General features: G+C 40.8%; 1 protein-coding gene across 1 annotated transcript in view; it reads left to right on the top strand.

Annotated features, from left to right (window-relative positions):
- slc2a13a (solute carrier family 2 member 13a) overlaps nucleotides 1–25,501 on the top strand; it is a 106,005-nt gene that overhangs the window by 13,115 nt on the left and 67,389 nt on the right. Inside the window, exons 2-3 of the mRNA XM_085137987.1 lie at nucleotides 7,410–7,569; nucleotides 8,978–9,186. Coding sequence (XP_084994113.1) covers nucleotides 7,410–7,569; nucleotides 8,978–9,186 — 369 coding nt within the window. The remainder of the gene's footprint in view (nucleotides 1–7,409; nucleotides 7,570–8,977; nucleotides 9,187–25,501) is intronic.

Below are 25,501 nucleotides of genomic sequence, written 5' to 3'. Positions count from 1 at the left end.
TATATGCCCCATAGCTGCAGAAAAGGCTAACATTGTTATCTTTTTACAAAAAAACAGCTGAACATGAGAGGTTTTTGGACCAATTTTGTGTTCTCCATTCTTTAAGCGCCGGTTTGAGCACCGTTTAAGCACCGGCACCGTTTCAAAAGTACCGGTTTGGTACTGGTATCGGATAAAACCTAAACGATACCCATCCCTAGTCATTGGTCTGTTCCCCAGCTCCAGCAACCCTATGCTGAAGTGTCCTTGGTCAAGGTACTCAAACCCAGTTACCCTCTAATGGATCAACGCATTCAAAAGTGTCTGCGGATGCAGCTTCAGTGTAAAAAGTGCTCTGAGGGATAGATGAGATTAAAAATGTGTTAAAAATTAAAATCTATTTATCATGAGCTAAACTATTAGAGTGTAGGACACAGAGAACATTTACAACTCACTGGTCTCAGGATCGCCTCAGAAAACAGATGTAAGTGTTCAGTTAATTACAAACCCAAGTTAAAACTCTTTCATGTAAATAAAATAAATGCACCCAGTGTAAACATTTGGCTCGTCATGTAAAGAAAAATATGACAAAGGAGGCCCTAAACTATTGGTGTGAAATTCAACGTATATTAAAAAAGAAGATATAACTGTTTTCATATTTACACTAGTATATTAAACAATTTCCAAATCATCTTTCTGTGCATTAATGAAAGAAAGGTACACTAATAAACAGAAAAAGTCACTGCGATGTTGGACTCCAGAGACTCAAAGTCAAAAATATTTAATCCCAGATGACGGATAAGCCGAAGCGAATCGGTACACTATTTAACCTTCTTCCTGGCCTGTATGCTCAGATGGGCTCTAACATATTTTCCCCATCACCACCTGCAGCAGCATGTGAAATGGACATGATTCATTGCTCATTAAATGTAACAACATCAGCTGTCGTATCTCGCCGGCAGGCATATGGCGGGCTATAGCAGCAGGCGGGACTTGGACAGAGATATGGCAGTGATGCATAAGGCTAAAACAGGTAGAATGATGGGAGTTGTGCATGAGGCTAGCACACGCAACAGAAGAGGAATTAAAGCAGACAAACTGCTTTGGTCATTTGTGACTTTGTTTCTTTTTGGGTTCAGATGACTTTAAAACTACAATTCCCAGGAGACTCTGCAGTAGTTTCTGTATGTGAGATGGCTGAATGCCACTGTTTTAAGTTGCTGGATGTTCCATCAGTTTTATTAAAAGCCTCCTAGCAGCACAGTTCAAGTACACGGAGAGTAATAGTCATTAGACAGGCTCAGTTCTATGTCTTTAACACTGATGGGATTTACATGTCTATTTTAGTGTGGAAAGGTTCCAGCTATTAGTTAGTGAGCCAACGATAAATAAAGACTTTTACTTCTAAGCCCTGCTAAAGCCTAGATGAACTCTCCCTGCTGAACAGCTCTGTTAGAATGATGTTACATTTTTTCTTTGTTTTCCTAATTTAATGTCCAGAAGAGAGGATAACACAAAGGCTTTGGCTAAAGGTGCAGCAGAGCGTGATGCTAATGCTCCTGAAGATCAGACAGGGACCGTAACAGCTGAATGCTAAAGCTATAGGGAACCGCAGTAAACACATCTATGCTTTTCCCCCCCAGATATTTATGCTAAGTTCCACAAGGCAAAGTTTCAGAATCCTAACTTTAGTGTAACCCGTGGACGCGATTGGGTTTGTCATGCATTCATCTTTCGGCAGGACGTCTCCAAGGCTTATAAATGCATTTCTATTAAATTGGGCTGAGCAGACAGGCTTCATTGCCAAAGAGCACTTGATTCGATTTCAGGGGGTGTTCTGGATCTCGGATTTCCGCCATCAGATGGTAATCCTTTTTTTAGCCATAACAAAGATAAAGACTTGACTCTAAATCCTTAGGGTGTGTTTGCAGTTCGAGGTTGTGTGAGAGCAGAGCGGAGTGTTTCCACGTGTGTTTTGGCGTGCCCATCCCCCAATCACGCACACGGATTTCCAATCTGACATTAAACCACAGTTTCTCTTGCAGTTCACCTTTTATTAGTTTGTAATTTGGGGTTTTGTGCTCTTTTATTAAACGCCTCAAGATTTTTTTTGTCCTTCTTGTTTGAGAAAAAGCAGTGAACAAATTAATTTTAAAAAAGGGAGAGAAAGAAAAACAGTAAATTTCCTCCTATCTTGCTTATTGATTTGTCTTCCCAGAGCTGCCACAGTGTGGTGCCCGCTTGGAGACAGCGTGGCTCGTTTCCCAGCAAGTGGTTTCCATAGCGACGGGTAGCCACGTAGTCATGGCGGCCGTTCAGGCCAGGGCGGTGGCTGTAGGGAGGCGAGGGGTGGAGTGGGGTGTGTAGATGGCAGACTATTAATAGAGCTTATGGGGAGCCAGCTGCAGAAAGCCTCAGCCTCATGGCACCTCGTCAGACATCCAGTCACACACGTTTCGGTTTGTGTTTTTGAGAGTGTGCATTGTGTTTGTGTTTGTGTGTGGTCAGCCTGTGTACCGTGTGTGAGTAGCACACTGGAAGACACTGCAGTATGCTTGTTTCTGTCTCTTGGATTTACGTCAACATCTTTGTGACATCACTGTTGGTACCGTTGAGCAAATATGGTCAAACTTACTGAAAAAGACCAAGCATAACTTTTTGTAGGCGTTGCAAACATTACCCAAATAACTTCAATAAGTGTGCACATTTGTTTTCGTAAAAGTCACTTACTGAATTTAAAAAAGGCTATTTTGCCGTTTAAATTGTCCTAACAAGCCAAAGCGTTAACATGTCAGATTAGTGTCACGATGATTAGTCTAGGGCCACTGCAGATTCCACAAAATTAAATTAAAATCTGTAATGTACGCTTTATTTCTGCAATTACCATGTTCGAGTGTGCATGTCTGTGGGAATGAAATGGCTGAAATGTATCACAGAAATAAAGTGATTGTGAAATGGTATGTCTGCTAACTTTAACCCTTGTGCTGTCCATGGGTCATTTTTGTCCTCTAAAGAAATCTTTTGCTATCAAAAATGTGTTTTTTATTCATTAAATGGTCTGAAAATAACAGAAGTTATTCATTACTGTACTATGCGTGATTGGAATAAGTTTTAAGTAATTTGATTTATTTATGGGGTTTTTATTGGATTTTATAACACCTGCTGTCCTCAGGGGTCAAAAATGACCCCAAAGTACAAAGTGTTGCAAAGAGCCGTATTTTCACAACATACTGCTTTCAAACATCTTTGATCTTGGATCACTGATGTGTGGGGTCAAGCAAAGGTCATAACAACCACAACAACAACAACAACAGGCAGCACAATGAGGAGGCAGGTGCTCTATATTCAATGAAAGTTTATTTACACAGCACCGAATCACAACAACAGTCGCATCAAAGTGCTTCGTATTGTACGGAGCCCCGCAGGGGACATGGGAGAAAAAAAAATTAAGACGGACTTTTGCGAGACCTCGCAAAAGTTTTGCAAGATCTCGCAAAACTAACTCGGGATCTCGCAAAAGTTTTGCGAGATCTCGCAAAACTAACTCGGGATCTCGCAAAACAAACTCGGGATCTCGCAAAACTTTTGCGAGATCTCGCAAAACAAACTCGGGATCTCGCAAAACTTTTGCGAGATCTCGCAAAACAAACTCGGGATCTCGCAAAATTTTTGTGAGATCTTGCAAAACTTTTGCGAGATCTCGCAAAACAAACTCGGGATCTCGCAAAAGTTTTTTTTTTTTTTCCTCCTTTTTTTTTTCCCTCCTTTTTTTTCCCTCCATTTTTTTCCCTCCTTTTTTTTTTTTTTTTTTTTTTTTTAAACTTTAATTAAAAAAATATGAGTATACAACATACGAACAGATGAAGTATACAAAACAACAAAACATGAACACAAATAGCCAGGGGTAAAAGAAAAAGGTAACAGTTATAAGAATACATCTCGCAAACGTTTTAGCCGCACGAGGCACGATGTGCCGGGAAAGCGGTGTTCCTCCCGGCTGTAGTAGGTCTCGACCTCCCATTAGCTCGAAGCTAATGGGAAGAATGCGGCTAAAACTTTTGCGAGATCTCGCAAAAGTTTTGCGAGATCCCGAATTTGTTTTGCGAGATCTCGCAAAAGTTTTGCGAGATCCCGAGTTTGTTTTGCGAGATCCCGAGTTTGTTTTGCGAGATCCCGAGTTTGTTTTGCGAGATCTCGCAAAAGTCTGTCTTAATTTTTTTTTCTTCCGTTTTTTTACCATGTTGTGCAAAGCAATGACCAGCAGGACAAAGCACATATTATCCTCTAGTATAATGAGGAGGAAGAATCAATGTTCAGGAAGATCCAGGGTTAGAAGATAATGAAAATATAGCTAATATTTAGAGCACATGTTACCCTTTCTCTGAAAAAGCACATCACCCACCTGCAGAAGTGGAAGAAGGCTATGAAGTGAAGGAAAGTGATGAAGAATCTGAACTATGTTCAAGTAGGTTCTCAGGCCTCCAGGACATGGTAGTCTGAGAAGCTTGGAAAGAAAGTGACTGGGCTTCTTGAAGTTTCTTGAATTTTCAGATTGTGAAACTGAAATAGAAGATGTGTCAGAGGACTACACATCTTTCATTTCAATTATGATGAAGACAAAGAATCAAGCAGGAAAGAGGAGTCAGCTGAGACAGAGGAGTATTTGCAGTAATGTGAGGAAACATTGATCTGGTCTTCTATCCTTCCCAGTGTCAGACGATGCATGAGTCTCTCATGTGCCTCAGAGAAAGACGATCTACCACAGTCCAAGCACATGTGCCAGGTCCCATACTCCTTCAGTTGCTTTTCTACTCGAGTACTGAAAGCATTACACACAGTGTATTCTGCTTGTATTCTGCCTTTGAACGTTTACATGCCAATGGATGCATCAGAGACCAAGTTGGGGTTCAGTAACTTGCCCAAGGACACCTTGGTAAGAACTCCAGACTAGAGCACACAGAGATTGAACCAACAACCATCCAATCAGCAGATGAGCTGCTCTGCAGCCAACTCAATGACAAAAAAGGAGGGACAACGAGAGAGGAGGAAAAATGGATCGAATGCAGCTGTAGGCGTATGTGGGTGTGTTGATTCTTACTGCCGTGCATCCAGTAGAGTCGCTACGGCCAGTTTATGACATCCTGAGTCTGGTAGAGAAGTTTTAAAGGTGACACAAGATTAATTATAGAAGCACAAAAAGGATATAATTTCTTGATAAAGACACAATAGATGATCATCGTTCATGACACAAACGTGCTCAAACGTGCTTGTGTCAAATATGGACACGTCTTTGTCCTCATGAAAGTTTGCCTTTACTCAGACCCCATGCCCTGGTGTTCCCACCATGCCAAAATATAGAAAACTGTCAGGTAACAAGTTGGAATAAAGTTGAATAAAACCTTGAAACACAGAGATGGATGATATTTTATACTTCTTGCTTTATAAACAGTCAAAGCAAACGGGGTCATTTTTGAGCCCAGAGGACAACAGATGTGATTATTTGCTGCCAGTAAAAAAACTTGAAGTAGTTTAAAAACAGCTTTCTAAATTAACTTTGACATAAACCCGTCTGTGATCATCTGTTAAAGCAACCGACTCTGGTTGTGAAACGATAATCACGATAACTGATGATTTAATTTATTTTTTACCCGAAAACAAAGAAAAAATTCCTTTTTATGAGGTTTTTATCAGACTTAAATTTGAAATGGAATAAAAAAAATGTTTAAAAATGTTTGAATTAAGTTTTAATTAAAAGTGGGGGAAAAATTGACTTCATATTAATTAAGTATCAATCAAACCAGATGGGGACATTTTTGACCCCTGAGGACCACAGGTGTGATTATGTGCTGCCATATAAAATTTATAAATGCTTCAAAAAAAACTTTCTCACTAAAGTTCAACATACAGCACTCTGTAGTTAGTCAGATAGTCAAAATTATCTAAACAATTAAATATTTTATTTTCTCAATTTGTTTTTGCTCAAAAACACAGTGTATTTTTTATAAACAAGGTGTGGTGGCCCTAAAATGTAAAATGTTGGGTAAATTATGTGTTAATGTGTTGGTCTTAAGTAAAACTAAGATGTAACACTGAATTGATTGACAATTTATACTTTATACTTGAAAAAACAGTCAAATGAAGTGGGGACATTTTTGACCCCTGAGGACCACAGGTGTTATTATGTGCTGCCATTTAAAATTTATAAACGCTTGAAAAAAAACTTTCTCACTAAAGTTCAACATACAGCATTTTTTAGTTAGACAAATAGTCAAAATTAGCTAAACAATTAAATATTTTATTTTCTTGTTTTATTCCCACTTAAAAACACAGTGTACTTCATGTAAACAAGGTGTGGTGGCCCTAAAATGTAAAATGTTGGGTAAATTATGTGTTAGTGTGTTGGTCTTAAGTAAAACTAAGGTGTAACACTGAATTGATTGACAATTTATACTTTATATTTTAAAAAAACAGTCAAATGAAGTGGGGACATTTTTGACCCCTGAGCACCCCAGGTGTGATTATGTGCTGCCATTTAAAAAATTTAAATGGTTCAAAAAAAAAATTCTCACTGAAGTTCAACATATAGCACTCTGTAGTTAGTCAGATAGTCAAAATTATCTAAACAATTAAATATTAAATTTTCTTGTTTTATTTTCACTTAAAAACAGGGTGTATTTTTTGTAAACAAGGTGTGGTGGCCCTAAAATGTAAAATGTTGGGTAAATTTTGTGTTAATGTGTTGGTCTTAAGTAAAACTAAGATGTAACACTGAATTGATTGACAATTTATACTTTATACTTTAAAAAACACTCAAATGAAGTGGGGACATTTTTGACCCCTGAGGACCCCAGGTGTATGAAAATTGGGAGGACATTATGAGGGTTAAATATGGTTAAAGCGGCTTAAATATTGTTTTTGAGTGCCACTTTTGGGTCATCGGTTGGATTGAAGTCTAAATGAACAGAATCAACTTCCTGGGATTTCCTTACCTCGATGACTGAGCATGACCAACTCAGTTCCTTGGGTTTGAATCTTGCCTAGGACCTTTAAGTTTGCATGTTCTCCCTGGGTCTGCATGAGTGCTCGCTGGCCGCTAGGGCTTCGTTCCAGAGTCCAAAAACACAGGGTTAGGTTAATTGGTGATTCTAAAGTGCCCACAGTTATAAATGTGAATGTAAATAGGCTGTCTCTGACTTTTAGCACTGAGGCAAACTAGTGACTTGTGCAGGGTGTACCATGCCCCTCACCTTTAAGATGTGGAATATGCTTCAGTCCCCCCTCGACCATGAATTTCAATGCAGAAGAAAATGGATGGATAAAATGTGTTTTACATTTTGCTATATAAACTTGTCGACATTTGGAAATTCTACTTCAGCCAATAGTTCCTACTCCTAATCGTCTCCTTTCCCTCTCTGTCCTCTACTGTACAGGTATTGCCTCTATGACAGTTCCCGTGTACATCGCTGAGGCCTCTCCACCCCACCTAAGGGGTCAGCTAGTCACCGTTAACACCCTCTTCATCACGGGGGGGCAGTTCACAGCCAGCCTCATCGACGGAGCCTTCAGCTATCTGCGCCATGACGGTTGGAGGTCAGACACACACTCGTGAACTTTTCACACACACCTTTCACCCCCAGTGGTTATCGAACCATCGTTTGAAACACTCGACATTCACAAGTTGTCAGCCAATAATAACGCTCATTCCTGAAACTCAGTCCAAGGTCAGTTTTCCCACTTTTCCCCTAGTTTTCCAACCTATTCTAGTGGCCATTTAAAAAAAAATACAGGGTTAAGGAATTCACTTTTCAAACCCCAAAGCTACATCCAAGCTCCACCTTTCAGTGCACGCAAAATGTGTTATAGCACCTTCCACGCCGCAATTTGTATCTCACCAGAAAAAGGAATACAGAAGCAGAACTTTTACACTTCTCACAGGATGTAAACAGCGCCGCCTTTGTTAATGATAGTCATACAATCAGATGTGATAGCATCGTCTCTCTTTTGGCTTCTTAGCGTATGAAATGCCAGAAAATCTTTTCATTCCGGCTCAAACCCTCATTCAAAATGTCAACACAAGCACGGGTCAGTCTTTAGCATTTACTGGGAGCAGCTGTGCTGTATTTGGAGCAATACTCTTGTTTTCTCTTTCTTCTGTTCGCGTCCTTTCCTCGTGTCACGCTGAATGCAGCTTCGCGGTCTTCGGAGTCTTTGAGCTGCGAGATACTGTTGATAAGAATTAGCCGTTTTGAAAGGATTTGCCTCAGCTGCAGTTCTGATAGACACAAAGGAGATTGTTCGGAGCCTTAGATTGGTGTGATTCATAATGATAATGGAAAACCGATTGAGTTAAGATTACAGATGTTCTCAGATTGACGTCGTTGCCTTCGCAGAAGAAGAAAAACCTTGTACTTCTGGCTGTTTACTGCAGTCTCTAGCAATTTGTCATTATTACAGCCTCCTTTTACCCTGTGTAGTTTTCTTATAGCCTCCTATTCTTTGCCTTACTGGCACATGTTATGTTATGCTTGCAGAGCAATCCTGCAGTTTTTTTACACTTCAGTGCAGCATAGTGTGCCTTTGCTAGGGTAAACTAATTATGCAGTGATATTAGATAGTGACGCTTTATTGTTTTGATTTTCTTTCTCAAGCAAGGCTTCTAGCAAGTGGAACTTTTTCTCTAATGTGCAGCGATTAATTTAAACGCTTAATCTACATGTTGAGGTTATTTTAAGCAGAGGAATCTGAAAAAAGCCTTGACATTTTCCCCAGTGTTTAATTTTAATGAAGTAAACCACGTGTTGTCAGCATAAAGTGAATGCAGGGGAGCGTTGCTGAAACCTGATTGTTCTTGCATATGCGGTTGAATTTTGCACATCAAACCTTTTCAACCTTTTCAAACCCTTCATTAGTCAAAAGCTAACAAACAAAGAAAACTAAAAACAGCATTTCTGTGATCATAATTAGTCTCACTCCATGTGTTCCTTCTCTCCTCTCGCAGGTACATGTTGGGTCTGTCTGTGCTCCCCGCTGTGCTCCAGTTCATGGGATTCCTCTTCCTGCCAGAGAGCCCTCGCTGGTTAATTCAGCGTGGGCTGACCCAGAAGGCCCGCCGCGTGCTCAGTCAGATCCGAGGCAACCAGAACATAGACGAGGAGTACGACAGCATCAAAAACAGCATCGAGGAAGAAGAGAAGGACAGCGGAGGAGGTGAGGGGAGGAGTCTTTTTTTTCCTGATCCCTGTGTTTCTGCAAAAAAAATCAGCCCGCATGAGCAGCATAATGTTTTTGTCCTCCTTTTGTTGATTAACAAATCAACAAAGTAACATGTTCGGATTGTAACAAAGCTCCAGATCCAGTGTGCTTGTACCAGGGAAGGAGAAGAGAAAAAGAAATCATGGAAAAAGTATATTTTTACCGCAGGTGTGATCAGAGATGGGCAGTGTAATCCGATTACTTTTTTCAAGTAACGAGTAAAGTAAGGGATTACTATTGCAAAAACGGGAATTAGATTACCGTTACTCTCCCATAGGAACGCTGCCTTACTGCGTTACTAAAACCGTGATTTTTTTTTGGGAGAATGTCTCATGACAGTGACGTAAGCGAGTGTGACATTCGTGACAACAGCTGTGTGCAGATCAACAATGGATCATATATCAAGTGCAGAGAGAGTATGAGCGTGCAGCGTTTAAAGCATGGAAGTACTGACCTTACTTTGAGTTTGATTCCATAAAAAGTGACAAAAACATTAGTGTCCGTTGTGCGTGGGAAGAAAACTTCTTTTTACAGGGAAAAAAAACCCCTAAACTTCCGAGCAAGCACCGAGTAGCTACGACGTAATGGGAAACTCACAGAGAAACTCGCGGATTCTTCCACTGACCGCCGCAGCACACCTGCACCAGGGTAACCCTCCGCCTACCCCACTCCTGCTTTACAGGTGAAAATAGAGCAACAGGACCGCTAGTCTTTGACTTTATTTATTTTCTGCTGTGTTTTACTTGCATCTATTTGAAAGACTGAGTGTAAACACAAAAAATATTTTATTTTATGTGCTGGAATGTGCAGAAAATAGGTTTAAATGTTAAATTAATTTCTTCCAGTCACAGAATGTTGCATATAATTAAATTTTTGCTTGATGCATAAAGTTAAAAGATTAAAACTAATAAAACAAGTTTTAAAAAGAGACTTTTCCATTTGATTACATTTTATATGATGATTATGCAGAAAAAGTAGAATTGGGCTGAAAGATCTATCACTTTATCACCTATTCAGGTTGTAAATCGTGTTTTTAAAAAGTAACTAAGTAACTAAGTAATTAATTACTTTTGAAAATAAGTAATCAGTAAAGTAACTGGATTACTTTTTTGGGGAAGTAATCAGTAATTAGTTACTGATTACTTTTTTCAAGTAACTTGACCAACACTGGGTGTGATTGGCTCACCAAAAATAAGCCGCAGTTAAAGGTTAGCTTGCTTTAACTCGCATGAGCAACATGTGGTTAATTGCTGCGGTTAAAACTGCACACACGCAGTTTCCATAAACACAAAATCTGCCCTTTCATAAAATGATTAAGCGCATGCTGTTGTGCATTTCACCACAAAGCCTGGCTCACATGCGAACAGTTTCAGTGTAGTCGCTGATTTCCATGAAATGTACACTCGTTTCAAAGAGCACCTCACAGCTATGTTAACACCTCACATCTGACAGAGTCACAGCCCACAGCCTTGAAGGCAGCGTCTTCCTTTCCAATCATTCTAATGTGATCTCAGTGAGCCTGACGTGACTGTTTATGCTCTCCTCCTGCTGCGTGATGAGGTCCTTTTCTGCTTAAAGAACAGTTGCGTGCTCTTGACTCCTACAGCGCTGGTGGCGACCTGCCAGTCAAACAGTGCGAGCTGCAACGTGGCATTATCCATCTGATGATTCTGTTGACACAATTTGAGTTTCTGAAGGGGGAGTTCTTATCTTTTGTCTGTCCTTGCGTAACGGGGTTTGGTGTTCAAGATCATTTTCATCACTTCCTTTACTAAATTAAATGGATGCTCCATTTTTGACAGTATTTGGAGCGGCTTTGTGCTAAATAAAAAGAACTGGGCGTAGGTTGTCTCTTTTGTTTCAACGGTGCTCTGAAAATGTCACAGATTACTTTTTCTTTTAATTTTGACATCCTGTGCTTCACACTGAGATTATTCAACAGTGCAAATAGAGATCTCAGGTAGAAAGGGAGCTGAAGGGAGACGAGGAAAAGGCAGAGAAAATGCTTCCTTCTTTACGGTCAATTATTGCGTGCGCTGACCTTTGCTCGACCACATAATAAAAGGCTCTGCCGGCGTGAGCCGATAATATTGGACTAGGTTGGCAGAATGGGGCCGACTGAGCTTCATTAGCTAATATTTTGGCAATCAATACATTTGCTGTGTTCAATGCCTGTGTGTAATGGACACTCACTGCCTGAGCCTGCAAATCATTTTCCCAAAATCTCTTTTTAAATCTCGCTCAAACCGGGCTATGGGTACACAGTCTCTTAATGCATGCATGCACACGCACAAATACAACAGTGTTTATTCACTTTTATCTCACTGTTTATCTACACTCTGCTCTTTCTTTCGTTTTTTGTTGTGTGTCTGAATGAGAGAGACACAAATGCACCGGAAAAACTCTTGTTGTTTCCCCACAGCAAGAGTAGTCAGTTTCAGTGGCATGCACAAGACTGTTAGTGATGTGGTAAGCCCAGACCATCAAGTGTGCGTGAAATTTGATTTGTAGGAACTGCAAAAAAAAAATGCCGGCCATACAAAATCTTGATTTAGACAAATCTCTACTTTGAATCCAGGGACTGAATCAGCTTCCACTGGGAAGAAAGAAAACCACTGCTATTACTTGGCAATAAGCTTTATCGTTGATTTTAATGGCCAGATGTAAGACAACAAAGATGGTTGCCGCTGGTTTTATGCCAAGCTTTAGAGCTTTTAAAAAAATAAAGACAGCAGCCAGAAGCAGAGCACGGGGTGAGGAGGTGGTTTTAAGGGCTTTTTGTAAAAGTCTTTGAGGTGCAGATGGCACAGAGAGAGAGCCAAGGGTCGACTGAAGGCAGCTTCCCAGACAGACTGCTACCAAAACAGGTTGGCAGTGCGGTAAAGGAGCAAAGAATGACAGCGGCAAGTTTGTGCTGCTGGTGAATAAGACTGGGAATGCACTGGGTTTTATTGTGTCTTTTTGCACAGCTTCAAGTCTTTTGTTTTCAAAATTCACCAGATGCTCCTCTGTCTGACTTCCTGCCCTCCTCATCTGCTCCATGCAGTATGAGGCAAATCTTGTTCGAAAGTAGAATGGACATGTACTTTTTGCAACACAACTTCTCCTCCTGGGACTTTTCTGAAATGTGCTACACTACAGGGCATCTGGTGGAATCACAAGCACTGACTTGAGTTACTACGGCCAAAGCCACTACCCTTGGTTGGATTTAGGGAGGAGATGAAGCCAGCAGGCTAGCTGTTAAAGGGCACTGGTACTAGGTGTAGATTAGGAAATGATTAGCAAGATTTCATAACATAAAAATACACTATGGACAAAAGTACTAGGCCACCTACACATTACACCTACATGACCGGCTCAGCTAGTTTTATTGTCATACACAGTAAAGAAACATGTTTTCCTGAACAATGCGATTCTTCCTTCTGAAAAAATATCAAAATGATAAGAAAAATAAACCATAATTTAAAAACTACATAGTTCTAAAGAAACATACACACAATATAAATAAAATAAAAGAATCTGAGCTGCAATAAGCTACGATTACTGTGCACTTCAGAATGCTACATCAGCTGTATGTGCCGTAGACTGAACTCTGCGATAGTAAATACTGCAGAGAGGGCAGTGGACTCCTAATGATCTCTTTATCAGTCTTCACCACACTCTGCAGGCATTTGCAGTCCAAAGCATTGCCGTTGCCATGCCACACTATGATGTAGCTGGTCAAGAAGCTCTCAGCTATGCAGCTGCAGAAGTTGAAGAATGCCGAACTTCCACAGCTCCTGAGAAAATACAGTCACTGTTGAGCCCTCATAACCAGCTGTGTGCTGTTAAATGTCCGGGTGAGGTCCTCACTGATGTAGACGCCCATGTATTTAAAGCTGCTCACCCTCTCCACTTAAAGCTCCCGGATGAAAACTGGCCAGTAGGGTCTCCTCTTCTTCCTCGTGTCTGCTATCATGTCCTTTATCATCTCCACACTATCAGACCTCTTGATTAAGTCAGAGTTGCGTCAGCAGGAGTTCAGAATTTGGGTTGTCATATGAAACATCAACCTAAGTTCAACTTCACTACAAAAAAACGAACTTTGAATCTCTAATTCTGTAACATCTGGTAAATTGGCATTAAAATAACAGAACATACAAACAACAGACTGTGACTATAGTTATGTCCAGTGTTGGTCAAGTTACTTGAAAAAAGTAATCAGTAACTAATTACTGATTACTTCCCCAAAAAAGTAATCCCGTTACTTTACTGGTTACTTATTTTCAAAAGTAATTAATTACTTAGTTATTTAGTTACTTTTTAAAAACACGATTTACAACCTGAATAGGTGATAAAGCGATAGATCTTTCAGCCCAATTCTACTCTTTCTGCATAATCCATCATACAAAATGTAATCAAATGGAAAAGTCTCTTTTTAAAACTTGTTTTATTAGTTTTAATCTTTATGCATCAAGCAAAAATTTAATTATATGCAACATTCTCTGACTGGAAGAAATTTGTTTAATATTTAAACCTATTTTCTGCACATTCCAGCACATAAAATAATTATTTTTTTTGTGTGTTTACACTCAGTCTTTCAAATAGATGCAAGTAAAACATAGCAGAAAATAAATAAAGTCAAAGACTAGCGGTCCTGTTGCTCTATTTTCACCTGTAAAGCAGGAGTGGGGTAGGCGGAGGTTTACCCTGGTGCAGGTGTGCCGCAGCGGTCAGTGGAAGAATCCGTGAGTTTCTCTGTGAGTTTCCCATTACGTCGTAGCTACTCGGTGCTTGCTCGGAAGTTTAGGGGGTTTTTTTTCGCTGTAAAAAGAAGTTTTCTTCCCACGCACAACGGACACTAATGTTTTTGTCACTTTTTATGGAATCAAACTTAAAGTATGGTCAGTACTTCCACGCTTTAAACGCTGCACGCTCATACTCTCTCCCGTACTCGATATATTATCCATTGTTGATCTGCACACAGCTGTTGTCACGAACGTCGCACTTGCTTACGTCACTGTCATGAGACATTCTCGCAAAAAAATCACGGTTTTAGTAACGCAGTAACGCAGCGTTCCTACGGGAAAGTAACGATAATCTAATTACCGTTTTTGCAATAGTAATCCCTTACTTTACTCGTTACCTGAAAAAAGTAATCAGATTACAGTAACGCGTTATGTCCTGCTAACAGTAACCTAGACGTGGTGACCGTGGTTCAGGGGGTTGGGAAGCTACCACCTACTGGTGATGGTTAGAGTGATATGGCAGCCTTGCTTCTGTCAGTCTGCCCCAGGGCAGACTTAATTTCGACATCCTGTGCTTTACACTGAGATTATTGAACACTGCAAATAGAGATCTCAGGTAGAAAGGGAGCTGAAGGGAGACAAGGAAAAGGCAGAGAAAATGCTTCCTTCTTCACGGTCAATTATTGCGTGAGCTGACCTTTGCTCGACCACATCATAAAAGGCTCTGCCAGCGGGAGCCGATAATATTGGACTAGGTTGGCAGAATGGGGCCGACTGAGCTGTAGTCGGTCAGCTGTGGCTACAACTGTAGCTTGCCTCCACCAGTGTGTGAATGTGAGAGTGAATGGGTGGATGACTGGGTGTGTAAAGCGCTTTGGGGTCCCTAGGGGGGACTAGTAAAAAGCGCTATACAAATACAGGCCATTTACCATACCAACATCTCAATCTCTGTGCTGTTATATCTCTATGTTGCTCACTTCCATAATTATTGCAAGGCTGATCTGCCATTGCTGTAAAAAAACAAGGTCCACTGGTGTGAATGGAGATGCCACAACTCTTTCATTCAGTGTCTCTGCAAACCATGTACTCCATAGTTTGTAAGGCAGTGTACTGTAACTTTCTGCGACTTGGTGATGGAGTTGTCTGCTGCTTCCACTTTGCATTAATACCAATTACAGTTCATCATGGAATATCGGAGTGAAGAAATTTCACAAGCTGACTTCTTGCAATGGTGGAATTCTGTTCAGTGACCTCTTAGAACAACCCATTCTGTCACGTATGTTTGCAAAGCCAGACTGCATGACTTGCTGTTTGATTTTATACAGGGTATGAATGCTCAGGAGGATATTAGAGTGGATACACCTGGACACACAGCTGAAGAAAGTCTAACTAAAGAGACAGGGAAACAAAAGTGAACATCGTGCACACATGACGAGGGGTTAAAAAAGCAGGAAGTAACACTGAGACCAGGACTAAGACATATGAACTTGACAGAACTACATTGGGATAAGACTGGGGAAACAGAAAGGTAAGCAAACATGGAAACAAGACTGACTTCCACAGGAGATGCTGAGCACAAGACACAAAGGCGAGACTAGGACAAGGACAGAGGAACTAACATAATCAAACAAGCAAATCAAAGCTATCAAACAATGAATGATAAATATTGATACCAAAACCCAGAACCACTTGGAAATACTACACTCAAGACAAAATAATGCAGTGTTTTAACTCAAATGATCTCTCAAATCCTGAAAACAGAGAAAACTGAGAAAAATATGCTCACAAAAAGGGAAGAAATAATACAAAGAGAAACAGAGTGAAGACATTGCAAGCAATGTATGTATTCACTTCATTTAAAAGGAACAGTTCTTGCAAAGCAAAATCATGTGTGCAAAGATAAGAGCTGGAACCATATGAGGGATAAAAGAAAAAGACATAAGTGTATAGCATATTAAACCGATTTGAAAACTGACATGAAGACACAAAAGCCCCTGAACGTCACAGCAGATTGTGACATATTTGATTATTTAGAAACCACCACTTTATTAAAATAAACAGTGAAGATGTTATGGTCTGTATTAGGGATGGGTATCGTTTAGGTTTTATCCGATACCGGTGCCAAACCGGTACTTTTGAAACGGTGCCGGTGCTTAAACGGTGCTCAAACCGGTGCTTAAAGAATGGAGAACACAAACTTTGTCCAAAAACCTCTCATGTTCAGCTGTTTTTTTGTAAAAAGATAACAATGTTAGCCTTTTCTGCAGCTATGGGGCATATATGGTTTCACTCTTGGCTGGAAGCAGTGCTTAAACAATGGAAAAAAACACAAACTTTGTCCAAAAACCTCTCATGTTTAGCTGTTTTCCACTTTTTCTTTGGTCATTTTAGCCTTTTTGGCCAGGGAGAAGGGAGTATCTGCCATCAAACAAGAAGACAGCCGCTATTAGCTATGATGATGTTTGCTAGTTCACCTTACATGCATTAATGTAATAACGTGGTTAGCCTACTCAACGTAAATTACACACGAACAACAATAAGCTACTCATGCAAAGAAGAACGGCTGCTGCTGCATCATCATCCGTCATCATTTCTGCTACACTGGCAGGGCTAGGGGCCAGGACTCTACTCTTCGGGTTTTTGGGGGATGTTGCAAACTCCGGGTCCGATAACAGGCACCACACCCGCAGTAGATGCGCTCGGTGTGAGGTCTCGCAGCAAGCTATCAAATACGGCGCATTTCTCGGCTTTTAAAAAAACCGCTATGTGTCGCCAGGTGTTTCATCGGATTTGAGGTGTTACCTCCTTTGACAGTATCACAGTATCAGCTTAAAGCACTTGTTGCAGGCTGCTGAGTTTGCATCTTTTGCTGTGAAGTACAGCCAGACTTTGACCGCTTCGCCTTGGGCATTTTTAATCTGTAGCTCTGCTCTAAAAGAACGTACGTACCTGGACCCGCCTACTATCCTCGGAAACATAAAATGATTGGCTAGAATCTAAAGTGTATCACAGCTCAGGAAAAAAAAAGCACCGAAATGTGCGCTGCTTTTCGGTCTGGTTACTACTGTTTATGACAGAACCGGTGCCATCATGGCACCGGATACCAGTACCCATCCCTAGTCTGTATTTTTGTGGGTAAAGTCTTTCAGGTATGTGCTGCCCAAAAAACACCTTTTTCTTAATGAAAACAGTGTCTTAAAACAACAGCTGAAACACTTCTAGGTCCATCTAACTACTTACAGCTTAGAGATCATAAAACCACAAATATTTGCAGTATTTGTGATTTTTTTTTAAATTTTTTTAGCTGTGTTTTGATATACTGAGGCCGGAGAGCAGTGAAGGAAAGCAAAGCGCACCCGTGTTTAGCGGGCAAGAGCAAAATCAAGTGAAAAGCCAAGAGAGCTGCAGAAGAAGAACGAGAGTATCGGGGAGGGAAAAAAAGAGCTGGGGCTAAAGGAGAACAGAGGAAATTGGTTTCAACCTCCAGCTAATCAACCTTGACAGTACACCATGTCTCTGGAAGGAGTGGCATCCATAGATCCCCTGGGTCCACATTGCGAGCAGTGAGGAAGGCCTTTAATCTCGTGCTCTCGCACAAATAATCACACACTGATGTACAAAAGCAGACACTCGCACAAGCAGTGCCGTGTCTCTTCTTGTGGGACTCAGTGTGTGTCCAGCGGTTTCGTTTTCATTTCAGTGTCTCTCCTCCCCATCGCTATAACTCAGCTGTGCAGCCATCGCCAGTCACACAGCATGTAGGCACCCCACACTCCGGCTGCTTGTTATCTTGTAGCCAGCGGTTAACATTTGGGCTCAATGTGAAATATGTGTCATAAAGCCAACACCCAGACTTTTAGGAATATTGTTGTTTCCGGTTTTGGCTTCTCCCCATTTCCAATCAGTGTGGTGGAAAAGAGAACAATGGTTCGGGTTTTTCGCTGCTACTGTGCACACAGTCCCCTCTTAATTTAGTTGTTAGGATGATAAAGATGGGTCTAGAGGGATTGAACTGGCAGGATGCCCATTGCACATAAAGTGAAACTGTTATAGAGAAATTCCAGATAATACAGTTGCTTTCTACAGAACTCACTCAGCACGTAGTCCTCCAACACACACACACTGAATCTCCCCACTCAGCATCAGCTTCTCCCTGAAAGTGCATGAACTAAACCAAAATAACACTGACAACTGCAACATTTGCAGTAAGCTTGAGCTTATCTGGACTAGAAGATAAGCCTCCGTAGATGGCTTCTGACAAGTCAATCCATTTTACCATTAAATGAATTTTTTTTTAAATAAAGAAAATGAATGCCAGCAAAAGCAAATCTTAACAATTATACTGAGAGAAGCATAATAAATTATTTTAAAACAATGCAGTGTTCTTTGGGGCATACTTCTCATAATTATGCTATTGTATTTATTTTATTATTATTATTTATCTTTTTTTGCCTTAAATAGATAGCACACCAGTGAAGATAGACAGGGAAACAGGGAGAGAGGGGGAAGACATGCATTGAAGGACCCGAGGGCTGGACTCAAACATGGGCGGCTGCACTCGGGCCATGTGGCATATGGCCGCTTGTTCACCCAATGAACCGAACTGACATCCCATATGGGAAGATTTTAATGTCTGCTCAACTTTTATTGGGAATTGTTAAATACAATCAGAGTCTCATATAACTTGTCAATCAAATGTGCCAAACTTGTGTCTTTTTACTTCTAGTCGTAGTTGGTGGCACATGTACATGATTTTTGTCAGCAAATGCTGTAAAAATCTTTTTGCGTGACATTATCATAAGCAGGCAAAAGGGTAGATGCAACACGACACATTATTTGACTTTCACTTCTCTGCTGAACTAAAAACAAATATTGTTCTTTTTTTCCACTGTCAAATTCATTGTAGGTTTTCTTTTTCATGATTTTATAACACATGTGCAGAAAGTCTTTCTTTTCCTGATGATTTGTAGCACTAATTGCTAAAAGCAGCTGTTATTTTGTTTTAAGGTTACTCACTAATCTAAGCTGAAGCACATTTTAATTCATGACCACCATCTGCGCATCATTTCTTAGCTGCATCGCTAGTAACATTTGCAATTTAAATGCAGGGTCGACATATGACCTGTATACCATCTGTTGCTTAGCAACAAGACAGATGAAAAGAACAGAGATTGGTTGAGACAAATGGATAGCTAACAAAATATGTTATTTTACAAAATAACAAATAAAAAATATATAGAAAATATCTGACTACTCAGTCTAGACTTAGGTGACTGATTGATGGGTTGGATTGAAATTAGAGCCAGTCCAAGTTCAGTCATCTTGCCTGCCGCTCACATTCCCTTTCAAAAGTCTGTGAGCCAGTACAAAGAAACTTGCTTGTTAATTTTGGACCCAGATCAAATCTATTTTCTAATTTTGTCCAATTTTCATATTAATTCAAGTGCAAAAGTACACATTTATATGTACTGTATGTGTGGCCAGTCTATCCATAAAAACATGCTTCAGTATTTTACAGGAGAGAGATGGAATAACTACCTGGTGAGACCAGCCATCTCATCTCAGCAGCTAACAGCCAAGTCTCTACAATAACCAACACATGATCCATAGAAAACAGAAAGTCCATGATTGATTAAAAGAATTATTTGGCAGTAGACATCAGTGCAAGTTGTTTGCAACGCACACACCAGAAAAACATATGGTAATTCAGAGTGTTTCATACCAGAGAATCAGTACTTTTTTAAGCCTTAAGCCAAATGAGAGCAAAAGGCCATTTTGGTGGCAAGTCAGAGAAAAACATAAAAACAATAAGTGTTCAATTCAATTCAATTCAATTCAATTCAATTTTATTTATATAGCGCCAAATCACAACAAATGTCGCCTCAAGGCGCTTCATAGATACAGAGAAAAGCCCAACAATCATATGACCCCCTATGAGCAAGCACTTTGGCGACAGTGGGAAGGAAAAACTCCCTTTTAACAGGAAGAAACCTCCGGCAGAACCAGGCTCAGGGAGGGGCGGCCATCTGCTGCGACCGGTTGGGGTGAGAGAAGGAAGACAGGATAAAAGACATGCTGTGGAAGAGAGACAGAGATTAATAACGGATACGATTCAATACAGAGAGGTCTGTTAACACATAGTGAGTGAGAAAGGTGACTGGAAAGGAAAAACTCAATGCATCATGGGAATCCCCCGGCAGCCTACATCTATTGCAGCATAACTAAGGGAGGATTCAGGGTCACCTGGTCCAGCCCTAACTATATGCTTTAGCAAAAAGGAAAGTTTTAAGCCTAATCTTAAAAGTAGAGATAGTGTCTGTCTCCCGAATCCAAACTGGAAGCTGGTTCCACAGAAGAGGGGCCTGAAAACTGAAGGCTCTCCCTCCCATTCTACTTTTAAATACTCTAGGAACAACAAGTAGGCCTGCAGAGCGAGAGCGAAGTGCTCTAATAGGGTGATATGGTACTACAAGGTCATTAAGATAAGATGGGGCCTGATTATTTAAGACCTTGTATGTGAGGAGCAGGATTTTGAATTCAATTCTGGATTTAACAGGAAGCCAATGAAGGGAAGCCAAAACAGGAGAAATATGCTCTCTCTTTCTAGTCCCTGTCAGTACTCTTGCTGCAGCATTTTGGATTAACTGAAGGCTTTTCAGTGAGTTTTTTGGACATCCTGATAATAATGAATTGCAGTAGTCCAGCCTGGAAGTAATAAATTCACATGCTAAAATAAACAAACCATAAACTAAAAGGTGGTTTGAGCTCAAAAACAAACGTATGCTGGTAATAATCTTAATATAACATATGATCTGGTTTTCATAGGAATATTCACAATAGATTGGGTCATTAAGTAAAGAACAGTGCTATCAAAGCCTTTTTACAAAATGGCAAATATGGAACAGCATCAGTGGTCACAACAAAATCGGTAACCCCCTTTGTCAAGCTACACAAAGGTGTAACTTACCTTTAATAGTACTGCAATGTGGCAAAGCAGCAAGTACATCTAGAAAGAAGGAGCAAAGTAGCAGAGTTGGGTTTTTTTTTTTTTTTTTTTAGCAGTCTTGTTTATAGCCTTAAGTTGGAGGCTATGACTATCAATGGTCATCACTCTCCCCTAGGAGCATTTCTCCTGGTTGTTAGCAACACAAAAGGGAAGAGGTTACTAATGGAAGCTAGTTTACAGCTAAGAGATTGATAGCTTATATTCACTGATTTTAAACACTTACAAAATGCAAGGATCGATGATCCACATAGTCTGTGGACCCTTTGGTTTCCGAGAGCCTGGCATGGGCGGAGGCTCAAGGGCAAGCATCTGGTGGCCAAACCTTAGCCCGCGAGGTCTGGCTGGGCTCAGCCCAAAAAAGCTACATGGGTCTGTCCCAACACTAGAGTGAGGAACTAGAGGCCCTGGCTTCCAAAACTGTCTTGTGGCACATGGAATGTCACCTCTCTGGTGGGGTAGGAACCTGAGTTAATGTGTGAGGTTGGGAGATACCAACTAGATATAGTTAGGCTCACCTCAATACGTACCTATACCAATACCTTGGGCTCTAGAACTAGTTTCCTGGGGACGGACTGGACCCTGTTCCACTTTGAAGTCGGCCTAGGTGAGCGGCAGAGGCAATAGCAGGTGTACTTGCATCCGTCGAAATTGCTGTCTGTACTTTGGGGTTTTCCGAATTAAAACAAATGAGAGGGTTGCTTCAGGCCAAGGATCAGGTCCTGGCTGTCATTTGTGCCTATGCACTGAAAAGAAAAAAGAGTCCAGAGTACCCAGTCTCCTTAACGCCCACATGGGAAGGATACTATGACTTGGAGGGCTTGATTGAGAGGCAGTGCTCTATTATTGGACCCCGTGCTAGGCATAGCTTGTCCATAATGAACGCTATGTTCAACCATAAGGGTGTTCGTAAGTGCATGTGGCACCAGGACACCTTAGGTCGCAGATCAATGATTAATTTTGTGATCGTATCATCAGATCTGCGTCTGTATGTCTTGGACACTTGGGTAAAGACAGGTGATGAGCTGTTAACTGATCACCACCAGTTTGGTAGTGGGTTGTGAAGAAAGGGAGCAAAGAAGGGAGGAGCAAGATGCCCCTCCCCGGGGGAGCTGGCCCCAGGGAGGGGCATCTTGCTCCTCCCTTCTTTTCCTCCTTATCCCCGGCTGCCTCCCTCTTCCCGCTCCAACACACCCACCCACACAAGTAGGGCAAGTAGTCAGGGGTCGGTGCGTTGGTGGTTCTTGGTGTCCGGGGCTGGGCGCTCAGGTATGGACCAGCTCACTCCCGGTGACTACTTGGCCTGGCGCCTGTTGCTCGGTCAGGCCTCTTCCGGGACAAAGGGGGCCCTCAGGCCTCTGCGCCTGCGGCTCGGTTCACTCTGGCACAGCTGGCGGCCAGCAGAGCCGGCGGGCACGCCAGTGCAGCCCCCTCTGGCTTCTGCTCCGTGGTTACTGGGTGACCCCTCATCTGGGGCTCTCCTCAGCTCTTCCCAGGAGGGTGGCACGGATGCCCCTCCGGTGGTCCTCCTTGGGCTCTCGCACTCTGGGGCCTCTGGATGTCTGGAGCCTGGATCTCCTCCATGCCGGCTTCATGCCCTGGGGGACAGGGCTATGGCTCTCTACATCCTCTAGCAGATCGTTACATCGGGAAACCTTTTGAATACAAGCGTGCTGATCCACACAGGTGTGCACCTGGGTGTTCACTGTTGGTGTTGTGTTTAGTATGTTGCTCTGTTTGGGTTTTTTTGCTTGTTTTCTCTTCTTTGTCTCTCAACAGGTGATCCAGGAGATTTTTTTTCTCTTCTTTCTCTTTTTAAGTGCCCTTTCTCACTGTCCCGCTTCCCTTCTGTTTTTCTTTTCCTTCATCTTTCTTTCTCCCTTTCCTATCCCTCAGTCATGTCTGTCCCGTCTGTAACAACTGAAAATAAAATTAAAAAAATTTTTAAAAAAAATTAAAAAGTTGGGTAGTGGGTTGGATCAGGTGGCAGGGGGGCTTCTATGCTCAGATTGCTGCACTTGTGACCCAAACCAAGCAATAAAAGATGGATGGATGGACATATTGTTGCTGCTGTCTTGACTATTTTATTCTTTCTCAGAATTGTGTAAAATAATAGTGGCTTGAAGTAGTTTATTTTGAAATGTGATTCTGTGGCAGAAGAAGTTCAATGTAAGAGTTTTTTTTCATGCAGTGTAATGGGATTTGTGCTAAACACTACTCATTAAAGGTTGTAAAACAACATAAAGGCCAGAATGCAGGTTAAAAGAATAGCAAGCATTGAATCAATGGGTCTTTTTTGCCCTTTAGAATAGTTTGAAGTCATCTGTTACTTTGTAACCAAGGAATTTAACCAGAGCAACCAGGTTCACTCCTCAGACCCGATAATTAACCTTCTTCTATGGTGACTGGCCCTTTGTCTTTCTAATTTATGGGCAGTGGCTCAATTCATGTCTCCTGCAAGGACAATGTAGATGTTTACCTGTAGTCCATTGTGTGTGTGTGTGTGTGTGTGTGTGTGTGTGTGTGTGTGTGTGTGTGTGTGGTGTGTGTGTGTATCTATGTGTTGGCAACTGGTAAAAGAAAAGATCACTGGTTGCCATAGAAACACTTCTCACTTCCCTTCTTCCTCTCACACCAGACATAACAGTGATTATCTGTGTGTAACCTCTCCCTTTCTTCCCCTCTCACACAAATTTACACACTTAAAAGATGATAAAGTGTCAAAGATGTAAAAGGCCCCATGGTCAAAAAGCTGCAAAGTGATTATGGGATTATGATAAACGACAGCAAACAAAGACTAGCGTCACCTCGTACCTAGATGGAGTTACTACGATTATTGTTTTTATTGTTGAAAAGAGGGCTCAGTCACAGCTGAGTCACTCAAAGAGTTTGGGGATAGAACCTTTTGAAGAAATTAAAAAGTTTATTTAAATTTTGACATGCAAAATATTGTTTTTGTCTTTGACTGATTTTTGTATTTTTGGTGCATCAAGCTGATGTGGAAGGGGGGATATATAAAGCATCTATTTTGATCGTTTGAAACACATTCAGAGATGTGGTGATTATGTGTTGTCAGCTCCAAGTCAATGAGGTCTGATTACTGTCTTTTCAGCCTAAGAGGTGGAGAGGAGGTGGGAGGAAAAGAGAGGAGTGGAGGACAGGTCGAAGAGAAAGTGAAGTGGAAAATGGAGGTGTTGGGGCAGCAATTATGATGGAGTAGCAATACTGTGGCAATACCACAGGCCAAGTCTGTCAGCCATTATATTGCCATTCTTCACAAGCAACTTCATATTGCGCAGCATTGATTTCTTTGGAAAGCTTGTTCATAACAATTCTTGTTCCAAACAACACATGTAACGCTACAACAGCAAAGGGCAGGTCGGGTCACTGAGTGAACGAGGCAGCATCAAGCAGTAGATCAATTTACCCAAAGCTACATGACATTTCTGTAATGAAGAGCTATGGAAATCGTTTTTTAATCTAAAGCTATCAAGGCTAAAGTAAAAGCTACAGCAAAATGTTTGAATATTCTTAGTCTAGAAATGCTTTGTTTTTAATTTGTAATACTTTTAGTTTCTAAACGTCATTTGACAGGCAGATGGCAAATACCTGTTGTCAATATAAAACACTTAACCCTCTTTGCACTTGAAGAGTGTCTTTAAAAAAGTAGCTTTCTACTTTATTGTGCCTGTGTGTTTTGGTATGCATTTACTTCCTTTCTTCATTTTGTTTGCACAAACTGTCACACAGAATTAGACAGTAGATTCTCCTCAAGTCCTAAAGCACCACCCTGTCAACCCTTTGAGAAAAGAAGCATTAAAATTTGTGCTCTTTCTTTACCTAGATTGACAACTTCATTGTTTACCTATTCTTTAGACTATTATTAGTATTTGATTGGCCCCTAGATGCTGCTTTAAAATGGGTCAGTACTACTTATAAAGTCAGTAAGTTTTAGATGTTGACACATTATTGGAATGTTATGTTGTTATGGTAAAAATACAGCGGCATTCATGCCTTTATGTTCAGGTAGTGCGTACTGGATGAAAAACAGCAGAGTGTCATAAAACCAAAACAGTGAGCTGAAAGAAGCTAAAAGTGTCTGTAAACTGGAGGGAATGGAACTGAGACACAAATCTTTCTTTTTTCATTTATTTTTCTCTCAGGTACAAACATACAATAGCTTTGTAAAGACTCCTAAATAACTATACATAATAAATAATCGACAACAAGCTGTTGATTATTTGTTTACGCTGTTTTAACCCTTTAAGACCTACCATAGAACCAAGTCCGCCAGAGCTTCTATTATATTTTTACATGTTGTAGTGCCATGTTTGGGAGCATTTCAAGTTGCTATACATCAATACAACCATTATAGCCCAGATTTTAATAATATGTCTGCATTAAGTGCATAGTAATTACATAAATTGCAACAAAGAGCAATAAACTACAAAAAAATTTAAAATCGTTTTTGCTTTTTAAACATATATTTCTAGTTAGAGAAATTTAAGAGGCTTATCCCTCAAAACTGTAAATACAAAAA

Source organism: Neolamprologus multifasciatus, chromosome 17 (assembly GCF_963576455.1).
Source record: "Neolamprologus multifasciatus chromosome 17, fNeoMul1.2, whole genome shotgun sequence".
Classification (NCBI taxonomy): domain Eukaryota; kingdom Metazoa; phylum Chordata; class Actinopteri; order Cichliformes; family Cichlidae; genus Neolamprologus; species Neolamprologus multifasciatus.
Note: the sequence above shows the minus strand (reverse complement) of the source record. Positions and strands in the feature narration are given on the sequence as shown.